Source organism: Cnephaeus nilssonii, assembly GCF_951640355.1.
Source record: "Cnephaeus nilssonii genome assembly, chromosome: 6".
In the NCBI taxonomy this organism is placed as follows: Eukaryota; Metazoa; Chordata; class Mammalia; order Chiroptera; family Vespertilionidae; genus Cnephaeus; species Cnephaeus nilssonii.
Window position 1 is genome coordinate 41,627,739 of NC_137077.1, and position 15,801 is coordinate 41,643,539.

Below are 15,801 nucleotides of genomic sequence, written 5' to 3' on the forward strand. Positions count from 1 at the left end.
TGTAATATCAACACCTTAATCACATGATCAAACTTAACCAATAATATTATTTAAACTTATGACCTTCATAGGCCTCCTGAGAGCAGGCCCAAAGAGGAGTACAGTATCTATTATGAGTATTCCTGCCAAAAATCCTGAAACTAATCATGAGGAGACAGACAAATCTAAATAAAGGGATATTCTACAAAACAAAACACAACACAAATATCAAATCATGAAGGATACCAACCCTGCCCAAAAGGCTGAGGTACTATTCTAGAGGGAAGGAGACTTTTAAAGAGATCTAATAACTGAATGCAATATATAACCCTTGAGTGGATCCTGAATGAGGGAGGAAAGACGTAATATGAATATATATCCTGTCAGTATTAAACAACCTGAAGTAAGAATTTTATTACGCTTATACTGGAGAATGTTCTTGTTCTTAGGAGCTGCAAGCTGAACACATGTAACTAGGCGGGTGTAACAAGGGTTGCAGCTGTCTCTCAAATGGTTCAGCCAAAAAAAAAAAAAATGCTGGCAAAATGTAATATTAATTAATAATAGATAAATAGCTAGGTGAAGGGTAGGTAGTGTGCTTGCTATACTATTCTCATAACCTTTGTAGATTTGAAACTAATGGAAGTAAAATGCTGAGAGGGGAAAATCAGAAAAAAATACTATTTAAATAATATTTTACATGAGAAATTCTAATACAAACACTGTTAACAGATTCTAAGCCTTAGAATTAGATTTATTTTACTGCTGTAAAAGGTTCACAATACAGTTGACCCTTGAACAATGTGGGAGTTAGGGGCACTGACCTCCATGCAGTCAAAAATCTGCATATAACTTTTAACTCCCCCCAAATTTAACTACTAATAGCCTAAACAGTTGATTAACATATATTTTGTATTACATACTGTATTGTTGCAATAAACTAAGATAAAGAAAATCATAAGAGAACATACAATTACAATATAGTAAGCATTTACTGAAAAAAAATCTGCATAAAAGTGGACCTGCACAGTTCAACCCCATGTTGTTCAAGGGTCAAATGTAATTTCTCTTCGATTTTTATTTAAACAGCATGAAAAGCTTCCAGTGTGTTCTTCTGGGCTTTTATTAAACTATGTTCTCGCCATAAAGAAAAATAATATATAATATTTAGACTAGGAATTAGCACTATGATTAAATATATAAAGTGAATCTAAACAATTACTCAAATGAAAAAATTACTGTCATGAACCATTAAAAACCTGCAGTTAACAAAATGGAAAACTATCTTCAGAAACACTAATGATAATTTCCTTAATATATAGCTTAAAAAATGTTTTTCCTCTTACTATAAAAAAAAAAGTTGTGCCCTGACCGGTTTGGCTCAGTGGATAGAGTGTCAGTCTGCGGACTGAAGGGTCCTGGGTTCAGTTCCAGTCAAGGGCATGTACCTTGGTTGCGGGCACATGCCCAGTAGGGGGTGTGCAGGAGGCAGCTGATTGATGTTTCTCTCTCATCGATGTTTCTAACTCTCTATTCCTCTCCCTTCCTCTCTGTAAAAAAATCAATAAAATATATTTTTTTTAAAAAAAGTGCCAAATTATCAAACTAGACAAAGCTCCTTTAAAGAGTTGTATATAAATCACTTTTGAAACAAAATACAATACTTAAAAAAACTCTTCAGGACATTATACAAGCATAAAAAAGGAAATCTAAAAATTCTACATTAAAAGCCCTGGCCGATGTAGCTCAGTTGGTTAGGCATTATCCCGTGCTGCAAAAGATTGCTGGCTCGATCCCTGGTTGAGGGCACATGCTCAGATTGTGGGCTCGATCCCTGGTTGGGGGCATGCAGGAGGCAGCCAATCAATGTTATGCTTCCACATTGATGTTCCTCTCTTTCTCCCTCTCCCTTCCTCTCTCTTTAAAAAAATGAAATCAATAAAGTATTCTTTTAAAAAATTTTTAAATTCTATATTAAATATAACTATTAATTACTAAAACCTAACTTTAAACAACCTATAAAAAAAGTAAAAACATGAAAAATAAAATTACCTGTAAAAATATAATTCTTAAAATGAACATGTGACCACTCAAGAGAAGACAGATAACATTAAATTCACCTATAACCATAGATTCCATGAACTGAAAATTGATTCCCACCATAAATAAAAAGATTAAGTATTTTAAAAACTCAACTCTTAGAAAAATTATATTAAAACAATATTTATAATACTAAAATTAAGAGATTGCATAATAAAAAGATAACTAAAAATTAAAAATGCAACAAATTAGGAAGGTATTTGTAATCCATGGCAAAAGCAGAACACATAATTCTATGAGTTCATAAAATAAGCAATAAAAACTCAATAGGTAAAATATCAATACAGAAAAAATTAAAAAGCTAAATATGGAAATATATTCAACAAATAATCAACAAAATATAAATCAGTAACAAGCCATTATTTTACCCTAGTATTTGGTAAAATTATAACTCCCAGTAATGTTTAAGGTTATGGTGACACCAGTACATTCACACAATCCTGGTGCAGGCTTACATCTATATAATTTTTAGAACATAATATAAAGCTTCATTCTTTGTAATGAATATGTGAACTCCTTTCATACGCCAGACATTGGGGATAAGTAGGAAAGCCACAAATTTACAACCTTTGGTGAAAAGACAGAATTTTAAAAGATTTAATCAGAAATAATGGTAACTGCTTAAAATAGAAAAAAAATTGAGATTGCCCAAGAAGCTTACTACACAAACATGTAGGCTAGTCTGGAAATGCTGGGGAAAATCATTAGTTATTTACTGGTTGCCAAGCACCAGTAAAAAAAAAAAAAAAAAAAAAAAAATCAGTAAACTATTCTTTAAAAAAATAAAAATTCTACATTAAATATAAGTATTAATTGCTAAAACATAATTTACATGATGAATATGATGTACTATCTATCTGTAAAGTCAACAGTCTACAAGTAGATTCAGAACCACAACCGATGAAATAGGTAAAGTAATACAGAAGACACAGAGAAGGCAGGAGCAGTGGGCAGGGAAGGGAGATCACTCTAGCGGATAAGAAGCGATGAGCATGATAGATAAGGCAACAGGAAGGAAGAGGCCATCAGGAGCAACTGTGAAAGGAAAAGGGTAGAAGTGTCACTGTGGACTGACATGTGAAAGTCAGTTGTAAACCAAGATTCAATAGCTGGATAAGAAGTGATGAGCATGGTAGATAAGGCAACAGGAAGGAGGAGGCCATCAGCAGCAACTGTGAAAGGAGACCAGTAGAAGAGTCACTGTGGACTGACAGATGAAAGTCAGTGGTACACCAAGATACAATCTTTTTATACAGATGAGGGAAAGTGGGAGGAGCTAGACCACGCGTTCAGGTCTGAACAAGAGTGTCTGAGGTATCTGAATTGGCAAGGTACAATAACCAACATGCAGCTGGAAATACAGCCGTGGAGCTCAGAAATGAGATCTGGACTAGAGACACCAGTTGAACAGATTATCCTCAGTGGGGAGAGGAAAGAGCAGAGTTCTAAGGAACTTCGATGTTTAGGAGTCAGGAATAGAGAAAGGAGTCCAGATCAAAGAGCTGAGGACACTAGTCTCCAGAGCCAGAGACTGGTAGAGTTGAAAGAAAGAAAGAGGAAGTGGTCACCAGTGTCAAAACGGACAAGAAAAGTGAGATGAGGCCCAGAAGAACAGTAGAGAGGCAGGGGTAACTTCAATGAGAGGCAGGCGCCGCTCATAGTGGACTGAGGTGTGAAGGGCTGGTTGGTTTACAGAAGTAAGCCAGTAGACACTCTTAAGAAGTTTGCTGGTAACGAGAAAGAGAATAAATAAGAGACAATTTTCGTTTTTATGTTACTCTATGTTCATTGTATAATAAATTGATCAATATAATAAATTGGGAGAAAATAATCCTCCCAGATAAACTTTGATCTCTTTATTATATAAAGAACTAGAGGCTCGATGCACGAAAATTCATGCAAGAGCAGGCCTTCCATCCCCCCGCTGCCAGCACTGGCTTCCCTCCGGCACCCGGCACCCGGGACCCGGGCTTCCCTCCTCAGGCCGCTGGCAGGCACTCGAAACCCGGGCTGGCTTCCCTCTGGCCCCAGCTTCGTCAGGAAGGACATCCGGAATGATGTGCAGGAGACGTCCAGTCTAATTAGCATATTACCCTTTTATTATTATAGATTCGTATAGATTCAAAGCAGGGGCAGGCCTGGGAAGAAGAAAATGGTGCCAGCTAGGTGCCCACTGGTGCCAGGCAAAATATGAGACCTAAGGGTACAGTAAAAGGGAATTTCAAGAAGCTTTACCTCTTTGAAGTAAGGAGGTGGGGCAGACAAGGCAACCTAGTGGAGTCAGGGAAAAGGGGGGTATTATTTAGAACAAATACTGAAATGGAGGGAGGGAAGGATGTGGCTATTATATGGCATTTTGGCTTGGCTATGTGTTTGAAGAGAATGAGTTAAGTGTGAGGGATCCTAAGTTCTAAGAAACAAAATGGTTACAGATATATACTATGGATTGAATATTACAAGTAGAGAGTATAACAGGGAAGTGTAACTTTTAAAACTTTAAATTCAGGAGAGTAACAAGCTCAAGGGTTTACATTATATATTCATTCACATGTAATTACTTCCAGGGACTGGGGACGCCAAAGCAAAAGGAATAATAAACAGAGGCTCCGGGATTCAGACCAGGTCCACTTCCCTGGGCTACTCTTGCAGTTGAGGAGGAGGATTATTCCTCATGCCTTATGATTATAACTTACAAGAGAGTCTGGGTTATATAGATCAGAGAATACAGAAGTTTTCAAACTTACCAAGCTTCTAGAGTGAGGAAATTTATGACACAAGGCTGAAAACAGCAAGGTGACGCTTGTCAAGGCTCTATTCATTAGCAGACTTTTATAAAAATAAAAAATATGAAGCCCCAATTCTCCAAAATTATGATCAAGCTGAGGGTAAGATTAACTTTCAAAAGGATAAGATCATTTTTAAAAGTTTGAATAATCTGATTTGACCATCCATATTAGAATTTTAATCTTTCCATAGCAATGAGATATAATTAAAATATCTGATTTCAATGATTCCCTCCCACTAGTTCCTGAAACACATAATGTATTGGGAATATAAGAATTGTAAAATATATACTATTACATATTAAAATGTGTATTAGTTCTTCCCACCTAGACTACTTCACCTCCTGTCCTTGAGCCTATTCATCTTGCAGTAGCTCCCTCCAGAAAGCCTTCCCTGATGCCTTAAGATGATCCCACCTGATGGACGACTCACCTGTTTCTCCCATCATCATAGCTATAATACATCACCCTCTGCAATCTCAGGTTTACTAGCTCCAGTCAGAATGTAAGCTGCAGAAGGATGAAGCCACATTAACTAGACTCACAGTCTGGTTCTCAGCACGCAGCACTGTGCCTGGCAAACTGAATGAGTAAAATGTAAATGACTCACAAGACACAGTAAAAGTAGGTGACTCTCAAATTTTACCTCAGGGAAGAGCATTTCAGGCTACCGCCGCTCTCTCGCCTGTCACTATCTCAGGAAGACAGGCTGATGTCTCATTCAATACTTGCTGCTTTCACTGAAAGTTAGGGCAGGAAAGGGACCCGAGAGGTCAGCCAATCCAGTGCCTTCCTTATCCAGAGAAGTGAACAAGGCCAAACTATTCAGGAATTTAAGAGATCAATAAACAATGCCATGTCATTTGCTCCTTCATTAAACCCTGATCTTTATCCTCCCACTCCCCAATATCAATTTCTGCTAATAACCAAAATAATCCTTGCCAAGGTGTCCCCATCCACTTACAAAATGTTTGTTTACAATACTAACTTTAAATTAAATAAATGTCACGTATATGTATGTATCTCTGTAAATATCAGTGGAAGTCTATCTTAAACCACCTATTTATCACTTTATCACTCATTACCTAAAATTAGATCATAAATTTTACTAAGAACAATGGTTTATCATAGCATCTAAAAAGATTAGAGCATTTTATATGCATTATGTACTTCATTCCTTTTCACAGCAATAACTACAAAGTAGGGGAAAAAACAGAAAATAAATCATTTACTTGTATGATGATATATTACAGGGGGGAAACATTTTTACATCCTATTTATTATTAAAAAATGCATCTACTATCTAATCTTACCTACACTGACTGATCTGCCAATTAAATATTAAGTGCCTACCTAAAAGCCGCTTCCCAAAAGCAGTTCATTCCACAAACATCAGAGGGCAGCATCCAATAGGGATTCCAGTAACACAGAGAGAAATCTTTACACCTAACAGAGTAAGACAGAAATAGAGTCCTAAGTGAGTATTTCAGTTTAAAACTAACAAGGAATTTACCCCAAAACATAACTTACTGTTCTATTTTACAGCAATAAAACCGCAAATCCAATTTTACAAATTCAATATTGCTACAGTAATTTGAGGATTTTTGAAAATTGATTTCTCCATTACTTAGGGTACCATTATTTTAAATAGAACTTTAAAACCTTAGGGTGGAATATACAACAGATTGGAAACCAGTTTCCTAGTCAGGAACTCTCCTAATATATTAAAATCCCCCCCTTAGACAACACAGAAAATACAAGTGTACATCAAAATTTTCCTTCCGCCTTGGCTGGTTTGGCTCAGTGGTTGGAGCATCAGCCCATGGACCAAAGGGTCTCGGGTTCTATTCCCCAAGTTATGTACCTTGGTTGCAGGGGTGTGGGAGGCAATGAAGCATTGTGTCTCTCTCACATCTATGTTTTTCTCCCCCTCCCCCACCTCTCTCTAAAATAATCAGTGGAAAGAATATCCTCCGATGAGGATTAATTAAGAAAATAAAATTAAAATTTCCTTCATGGACTGCACATACTCCCCTTAGAATAAAATCCATTTTAGCCAAACAAAATATTTGCTTATCCTGAAGCAAAATTAAAATGCCACAATGCTGATGAAAAGGCAAGTGGAACTTTAAATGTTTTCAAATTAATCCTCAATCAAAGCTTCTTGTATGGTGTTTCAAACTGAAAAAATATGAAATCATGGCTCAGTTTCATTATCTACATTATGTCAGTTTTTGCTATATTATACACGCTCAAATGGAGGCTCGAATGTGTTCTTTCTCCTTCAACTGCAGGTTGGAGCAAAAAACAAAACAATGCTTCACGTTACAAAAAGCATGTTTTTCATCGTTATTCCTTTTCAGAACAGTCTAGTTTGAAATCACTACAGTGGAGGCCTGGGTATTAAATTAACCAAGTCTGAACTCAGAGTGAGGTACTAAACCAGGTCACCTCATATCCAATCACCCTGAAGCTTTGTTTTCTCTCCCCGGATTCAATTATAAGTTACTGTTCTACAAGGAAAGGTTTATGTAATTTCAGATTCGAAAAGATCTCTGATCATACCTCTCACAAGTGCCAATGCCTCACACCAGACCTATTAAATCAATCTCCAAGAGCAGGGTCAGGCACTGGTGGTTTTTAAAATGCTGCCTAAGTAATTCTGTACACTACTGCATAAAACTATAAAGTCTAAATTTTAAAATCAATGGGAAAAAGATACATTGCAATCTGATTTTCCTTTAAAGGGACACCCTTTTCAAACATAACATGTTACATACCTTAATTTAGGTGGTTGATAAATCAGAAAAAAAGCAACTGTGTGCAGACCAGTAAAACATACAAGTTGATCAGGAAACATGTTTGTCCCCCCCAGGCATGGTTATGAGTTTTTTTAAGACTTGCATTTCACACTAGACACAGGCTCAGCAGTGGTGATAAGAGAGTTCTTTTCAGATGCAAATGTTTTCACATCCCTTTAAGCCTCACAACAAACCTGTTCAAACAGATATCTCCATCCTTCAGATTCAGACATCATCACCGCTTTCTTTCAACAAATTTATTGATAATCAATCCTAAAGTGCACCTTTGTTCCAAGAAGGAAATAACTAATCTGGTTATTCCATCTCTCCATGTCAAACCTTACAACAGTAGAAAATGGATAATAAACTCTCAAAGAAAATTACTCCCTAATTAAATTTTTCTATAAAAGTTATTGCTTAAAATTACATAATAATACCATTTTTTTGCTTCAACTTACAATCCTCAATCCCTCGGCCCTAGGCAACCACAAATCTATTTTCTGTCTCCATAGATTTTGCCTGTTACTGGCATTTCACAAAAATGGAATCATATAATATGTGACCTTTTGAGTCTGATTTCATTCACTAGCGTAATATTTTCAAGGTTCACCCAGTGTAGCATTTATCATACACTTCATTACTTTTTATAGCCAAACTATCTTCCATTTTATGGATGGATATACACATTTTGTTTATTCATCAGGTGATAGACATTTGGGTTGTTTCCCAATTTTTTACTATTATACATAATGCTGCTGTTATGACTATCCATGCAGTTTTTCTGTGAGCATATGTTTGCAATTCTCTTGAGTCTACACTTAAAAGTGGAATTGCCAGATCATGTAATCACTGTCAAGTGATTAATGCAGATGAAGCTACATGTAAAAAAGCTAAGTTTTAGGTAAGTTTCTTGACTATAACTTAATCTCAGAAAACACAGTTTATAAAAGGATGTTTTTCTGCCTTTCTTTAATGGGAATGTAAAACATAAGTACTAGTGAGTACACGTGCTTTTTTTTTAATCATAAAACACTGAGGTGCTGCTAGCAAAAGGTGGCATAAAGTGTCTTACCTCCCAAATTTACATTCTCTTATGAAAAAATGATTTTAAAAATTAAGATACAGAGTAGAAACTCATTACATACAGTAACTGTTACTATAAGCAATAAATTAAGAAAAACAACTAATCTGGAGACAGATAGCACTTGTAGTTTCAGGCCAGAAAAAAATAATAAAGCTTAAAAATACTGGAAAAGTAAAAGTAGTTATCCAAGTTCTGGTTATTAATTGCTTTTTCTTTTATTCCTTAAAGCTATTAGAAATGGATACTAGATATACAACATTCGAAAGGTAGTAATTCTATTAAATACTTTTAATGGAGCAAAACTATAAGCTAAGCTAAGTGGGTATGTCTTCAGTAAACAGTGATATAAAAAAATCAGACAAGTCCATAAATGCAGTATTTTCACTGTGGGTCAAATTGAAATAAAGTTTTTCTGTGGCTCATCCTCAACTTTCTTATGGCTTAAAGTTTCTAGCTCTAGATGGCTTGTCCATAGCAAACTGATCAGGGGTAGCACAAAAGATCTCTGTGGTGATAAAACAGTTCTGCATCCTGATTGTGTTGTGGTTACATGAATTAACATCTGTAATAAAATTACACAAAATTGCACATACAAATGAGTGCATGTAAAACTGGTTAGAAGTATGGGTTATTCAATGTCAAATTTGGGGGTTATATTATATTATATTGATACATATATATTCCAGATATAGTAGTATATAAGATTTCATGTACATATAGTGGTATAAGGTTTTACTACTGAGGGAAAGTGAGTGAACATGGGGTATCTCAGCCACTTCCTGTGGACCAACACATCAAAAGTTTAAAAAAATAAAGCTGGCCAAAAATAAAATTCCCCAAAATTTCAGTACTTGAAAAATGTTACAAAAATTGAGACATTTCATGCTGTAAAGTGAGCATTTAACACAATGCTCACCACAACATCAGTTCTCAAATTTAAAGTTTTCTTTAAAAACTTAAATCTGATCATGGAAAGTCTTTTATACTTTTTAATTAAACTGAAAAAAGCTATTTTTCTTATCAAAATGTCTATGAGGCTTCAGTGAAAACCATGCACAACTTACAGAGTCAGGGATAAGTCCAGGCATATCCAGCATGAGAATGTGGAAGCTTCAATGAGGTGCCACAAGCCAACAGTGCAACTGCAAGGCACGCATCAGCCGTGGTAAAGGAGCCCAGGCCCATGAGACTGACACAGCACCATTCTTTAAAGATCAGAGCCTGGGTCACTCATCTTCAACTAAAACTTGTCTCCAGACAACTTCAATTCACTTTTAGCTTCTTTTTCCTTAAATCTCTAATTTCATGAATACACAGGATGTGGGAAAAGGATTACTTACATATAAATGGCACTAAACAATATTAATCTATATATATAAAAGCCTAAGCGACCGTTCGACCATTCGACCGGTAGCTATGATGTACACTGACCAGCTGCGGGGACTGGGCTGAAACTGGCAGTCCGACATCCCCCGAGGGGTCCCAGATTGCGAGAGGGCATAGGCCAGGCCAAAGGACCCCACCGGTGCACGAATCCGTGCACTGGGCCTCTAATATTAGATAACCATTTCTAAAATAAGTTAGCATCACATTGTACCCCCCACCCAAAAAAATGCTGGATTAAAGATTTAAATGTAAAAAAGTTTGGGATGGGGGGACCCTCTTGTTAGAAATGACAAAAGTAAAAATAAAGAAGAAAAACTGTCTATCTGAATACATAAGAGTTTTAAGCTCCACATGGTATACAAACTGAAAAAAAAAATAATTTAACATGGGGGGAAAGTACTTTCAACAGGTATGGCTGATAATAATCTTAATGTTTTAAAATAGGATTTCTAAATCAAAAGTACACATTTCTCATTAGCCTAATCACTTTCCCCTGCAAAAGCACAGAACAATATTTTAATTAATTAATTATGAGCCAGGTTTGTGCTAAACACTTTACAACTATGTGAAATATGATCTTCAGTGCACTAAAATTACAAGGTGCAGAGAATTTCTTTTATACAAGTTGTCTCTACATTAACAAAGTGGAGAATTATAGTCAATATTACTGTAATAAGTATGTATGGTGCCAGGAGGGTAACAGACTTATCAAGGCACCACTTCGTAAATTATGTGTCTAACCACTATGCTGTACACCTGAAATCAGTATTAAAAAAATATTGAATGTCAACTATAATTGAAAAAAAAAAAACTTTTTTAAAGCAGAGATTAAGGTGACTTTAGTAATTCAACCTTCTTCATTGGTCACTTCCCCAACTCCTCTCTTCTTAAAAAATAACTTTTACCTCTAACTGATGAGGAAATGTGTTCAAGGTTAACACAGCCCGTAAATGACAAAGCTGAAATATGTGTCTCCAAAACCCTTATACTTGCCACTCTAAATTCTCCATGAAACCTACTAGTGTTCCCAGGACCAGCAGAAATAACAACTCGATTGCCTACCAGGGGTCGGCAAACTCATTAGTCAACAGAGCCAAATATCAACAGTACAACAATTGAAATTTCTTTTGAGAGCCAATTTTTTTAAACTTAAACTTTTTCTAACGCCACTTCTTCAAAATAGACTCGCCCAGGCCGTGGTATTTTGTGGAAGAGCCACACTCAAGGGGCCAAAGAGCCGCATGTGGCTCGCGAGCCGCAGTTTGCCGACCACGGGCCTATCCAGATCTGAAAATCAGTCACACAAAGGGCATGGACAGTCCAGAAATGGTATCACTGAAATGCTTAGTGTTTGTTGATTCCCTATGGCCAATATGCTATATAGTCACAACAGGATGAGATCTTGAAAATCACTGTCAAGATTCATCAGTGAAATGCGAGAGTTTAATCACCCTTGAATAGCTAAGTCGCAAAATGGCACATAACTCCTTCACAGAAGTACTGAGGCCTGGCTATAGTAACTGCTTTCGGTTGAATAACTTACACAGTTTGTCCCATACTGAATAGCTTAAGCGTTACTCTAGGAGGAAGAACCACTGCCCACCCACCATACTTCCCCGCCTTTGAGGCACCCACCACTCCTCTCCAACACCAATCATGGGATTCTCTCCACCACAGGGATGTGCAAGCAACACAGAGCCAGACGATCAGAGGTCCCGTTCCAGGCATTGCTGACTGGTCCACGGTGGACATGTGAAGAAAGCAAGAGCAATGAGTGCCTTTCCCTAGAATTTTCTATTTGAGGTTAGAGAAGAAACATTGCAAGGAGCACGCCATGAACCAGGCCTGTCTGCAGTGGAAGAGAATGAGAGCCCCCAGTCCTTGAGGTCCCTGAAGATGCCTGGGCGTTTTTCCTTCAGTGTTGTTCCTTCCAGCACCCATATAAGCCTATAAATATCTATTTTTGCTTAAGTGAGTTTTATTGGATTTTAATCACTGACAACTAAGAATCCTGATTATTACAAATTAAGTAAGGTGAGTATCCTATACAATTAAAGCCTAATATGCAAATCAACCAAACAGCGGAACGACCGGTCGCTATGACGTGCACTGACCACCAGGGGGCAGATGCTCAACCCAGCCCACAGGCCCCAGGCCAGCCAAGGCAGGTACCAGCGGGAGCCCTCCAACTGCCCCGTTGGTTGCCCCACAGAAGAAGGCGACTGGCGGCAGCAGGGGGTGGGGCCGGCCGGTGAACAGGCGGTGGCGGGGCCATCGGGGGGCAGGGCCAGCTGGCAAGCGGATGGCACTGCCCCCCAATCGCCTCCAAGGAGGGTGCCAGCAAGCCCCCCGCCTCCCCCCCCCCCCCCATCGCCCCACTGGTCACCCTGCAGAGGGAGGCGACTGGCGGCAGTGGTGAGGGATGGGACTGGCGAGCGGGAAGCACCAGGCTGGTCAAGGTGAGTGCCAGCAGGGCGCCCCCCCCCCCATCACCCCGCTGGTTGCCCCACAGATCGGCCCTGATCGCCGGCCAGGCCTAGGGACCCTACCCGTGCATGCATTTCGTGCACTGGGCCTCTAGTTATCTACATATTACAGGTGAGAAAACTGAAGCAGAGAGGTGAGGTGGTCAAGGCTGCACAGCAAACAGAGCCAGAATGAGAACACAGGCTTCTCTAACTCTAAGACCTTTGCATTTTCTAAATAGCAAAATAATAGATTCCAATGGAATGCACTAATCAATAACAGATTTCACTAAAACACTGTTCCTATCATTTTTGTTTTCACTCTGAGTACTTGGAAAGACCTTTCTAAGTATGCTGTTGTCATGGAATTCCGTGCAACCAATATTTTCTGTAAGAGAGTTGACCCATGGATCCTGCTGGGTATCAACCTAGATCCCATGTATTAAATGAAAGAAAGAAATGATGGTCTTCATCTTTGAAGTAAGAGAGCCTCAAGAAAGGTAAGACGACAATGATAATCGAGTCCTACAGAAAAAGGGACGATTTTGTTTGCCTCATAGCCCCATTCTCCACTGATGAAACACTACAGACTGGGTTCTTATCACAGCAGCTTCATAGAAAGAGCACTTGGAGAGCAATTAAAGGATATATAATTTTTAATCCTGGTCCAATCCAATGACCAATGCCCTATGAACCTTGGTCAAATGATTTAAACACAGGAAGGGAGGTGACGGATGCCTACTCCATATCCTACAGTAGTCAAAGAAGTTGCCTGAAGTCTATGAGAAATATAAAAAGATGTTCTAAGTGATAATATCTAAAATTAAGAGTCCTGATGTCTCAGGAATTCTCCTGGCCTTAATCAAAGCATAGGGTAAAAACATGACAACACAGCTTCCCCACGTTGTCCCTCTGCCCAAACTTCTTATGCATGAACGTGTGGTGGAATGTCTTTCATCAGTTTTACAAAGACTTTAGTTCTTTTTGGTTACACCTTTATTTTTAACTTAGACGTCTGCCCCATTTAAAATGAGTTCTGCTGCTCAGCGGACCTGTCATGTCCAGCTTTTTGGTTGCCTCTACTCTGACACATCAAAATTAAGATTTCAGTGATGGTTCTACAAAACAAAAATGTATTAAAATGGAGGTGCTTATTTTCTAAACGGCCAATAAAGACACTGTTAAAATTAGCTGGTTAAAGCAAATACAATTTATAAAAATCTGCCACAAAATAAAGTATACGTGAGACAAAGCACTGAAAATGAATGTCACTCTATCAAACTGAAATGCTAATACCATCGTATTATTTCATTCAATGGCTTAAGATGTTGCTTCTACATGATTCTAGCTAATACAAAAATAATTTCGTTTCCACCATTTACAGTGCTTCACAGTATTATAAACCGCTGCTTTTCACGCGTATTTTTCATGACCTCATCCTGGTCTTGAAGTCACTGCCTCTCCCAAGACAGATAACTGGAGTTTACAAACCGGGCTCTGGAAGTAGTTCTGCTTTTAGGAATCGAGTGCTGGTGTCCTAGGCACTCGCCTGACTGTCATCAAACCAGAGGGCAAAAACCTGGCCATTTCCATGCTCCTCTGCCCAAATGTCCCTTTCATTGGGGGAATGGTCATCAACTCTCCAAAGAGGGTTCAACAGCCCACGTCTCGCGGCGCCCCCTCCTCCTTCCAATCCCATACCTTCGCTATCAAGGCAGCCTCTGCCGCTCCCGCAGGGAGGGCTCCGGCCGGCCGGTCCCAGAGGCGCCCACCACCCTCCAGTCTGTCCCCGAGGAGGTGGGACCGCTCGGGTTGGGTTCAGCATTCGTAACGCGCCGCATTCTTTTCTCCCCTTAAACCGCACGTCGACTCCAACTCTGGCAGAGATTTGTGTGCACCCACCTCAATCCTGCTGCTGCTTCTTAAACGCCCCTTTTTAAAGGGGACCTCCACCCCACCTCACAAAGACGTGGGCACGGTAAGTGTCGCTCATCTTTTTGAACTTGCTCTAAGTTTCAGAACAGACTGTTTCCCAAGGACAAATCCAATCAGCCTAAGTGCTCGGTCCAGATTTAACTAACCAATTAGTAATGACAAATTTAAACGTTAACACACAAAAATTAGACTCCCCATTCAGGAGGGGATAAAAAAAAAAACACACAATTGAACTAGGGCGACAGCCTGTGTAAGATCTCAACCTGAACTCCATGGAAACAAGAGGGAATTCCGACTCGTCCTACAGCAAGAAGGCTTTTGTGAGGCACCTCTTGTTTTCAAAGAACGCTTTTTTAAAAAACCAACTGCCAATTAAAAGTTGAAAATTAATTTCTTCTGCATTAAAGAGCGCAGAGGGAATGGGTCGGAAGGCAAACACCGAAGTGTGGGCGCTCTTAGGCTGGAGCGGCGCCGGGCGCCCCGAGGCGGAGGGAAAAGGGGGGAAAGGGGGTCGGAGACGGCGGCCCAGGAGCGGGCGGCGCGGGACGGACCCGCGCGCAGACCCGGCCAGGCCGACCCCCGCGCCCAGCGCCCGCCCGCTCGCCCCCCACCCGCCTCGGCTCCCGCCACACGGGACGGACCCGTACCTGTGCGACCCGCCGGGGTGCGCTGCCGTGGCCGCGCTGCCCGCCCCTCTCGCGGCGCCCCGTCCTCCGCCCGCGAGCCAGGAAGCCACTCGGGCCTGCGGCTTCCCGCCGCCGCCGCCCGCGCCCTCCTCCGGGGACAGGGCGAGCTGGCTGAAGGCGTAGAGGAGCGAGCAGAAGCCGCAGGCCAGGCACAGCACCGCGATGCGCAGGTAGCGCCGCATCTCGCCGGCCCTCGCCTCCTCCCCGCCGCCGCCGCCGCCGCCGCGCCCGCCCGCGAATTGGAGCGGAGGGAGCGGCACCGCGCAGCCGCGGGCGCAACAAGTTCCTCCGCCGCCGCGGCCGCGAGCCGCCCGCCCTCCGCCCCCGCCGGCGCCGCCTCCGCGCGCTCCTCCCCGAAGGGCGGGCCGCGGCCGGACGCGCCGGCGCACTGAGCGCGCGAGGGCTGGGCGCGGCTCCCGGAGGCGCCGGTCCCGCGGGGCGTGGGGCGTGGGGCGTGGGGAGACGCCCACCCGGGAGTCCCGGGCTCTGAACTGCACGGGAGACGTGTGGCGACAGGAACAGGCGTTGGAGACAGCTGACCCAAATCCAATGGACGGTTCTCTACTGGTAGCTCGTGATGTT

At 40.8% G+C, this 15,801-nt stretch overlaps 1 protein-coding gene across 2 annotated transcripts in view; it reads right to left on the reverse strand.

Annotated features, from left to right (window-relative positions):
* The window catches only part of GXYLT1 (glucoside xylosyltransferase 1), a 38,418-nt gene extending 22,938 nt beyond the window's left edge, over positions 1-15,480 (reverse strand). Inside the window, exons 1-2 of one of the 2 annotated variants that reach the window (XM_079774299.1) lie at positions 15,181-15,480; positions 6,216-6,308 (exon numbers count right to left, since the gene is read on the reverse strand). In XM_079774299.1, coding sequence (XP_079630425.1) covers positions 6,216-6,308; positions 15,181-15,401 — 314 coding nt within the window. In that variant the 5' untranslated portion in view covers positions 15,402-15,480. The remainder of the gene's footprint in view (positions 1-6,215; positions 6,309-15,180) is intronic. The other variant, XM_079774300.1, reaches the window with a different exon arrangement.
* Between the last annotated feature and the right edge of the window lie 321 nt (positions 15,481-15,801).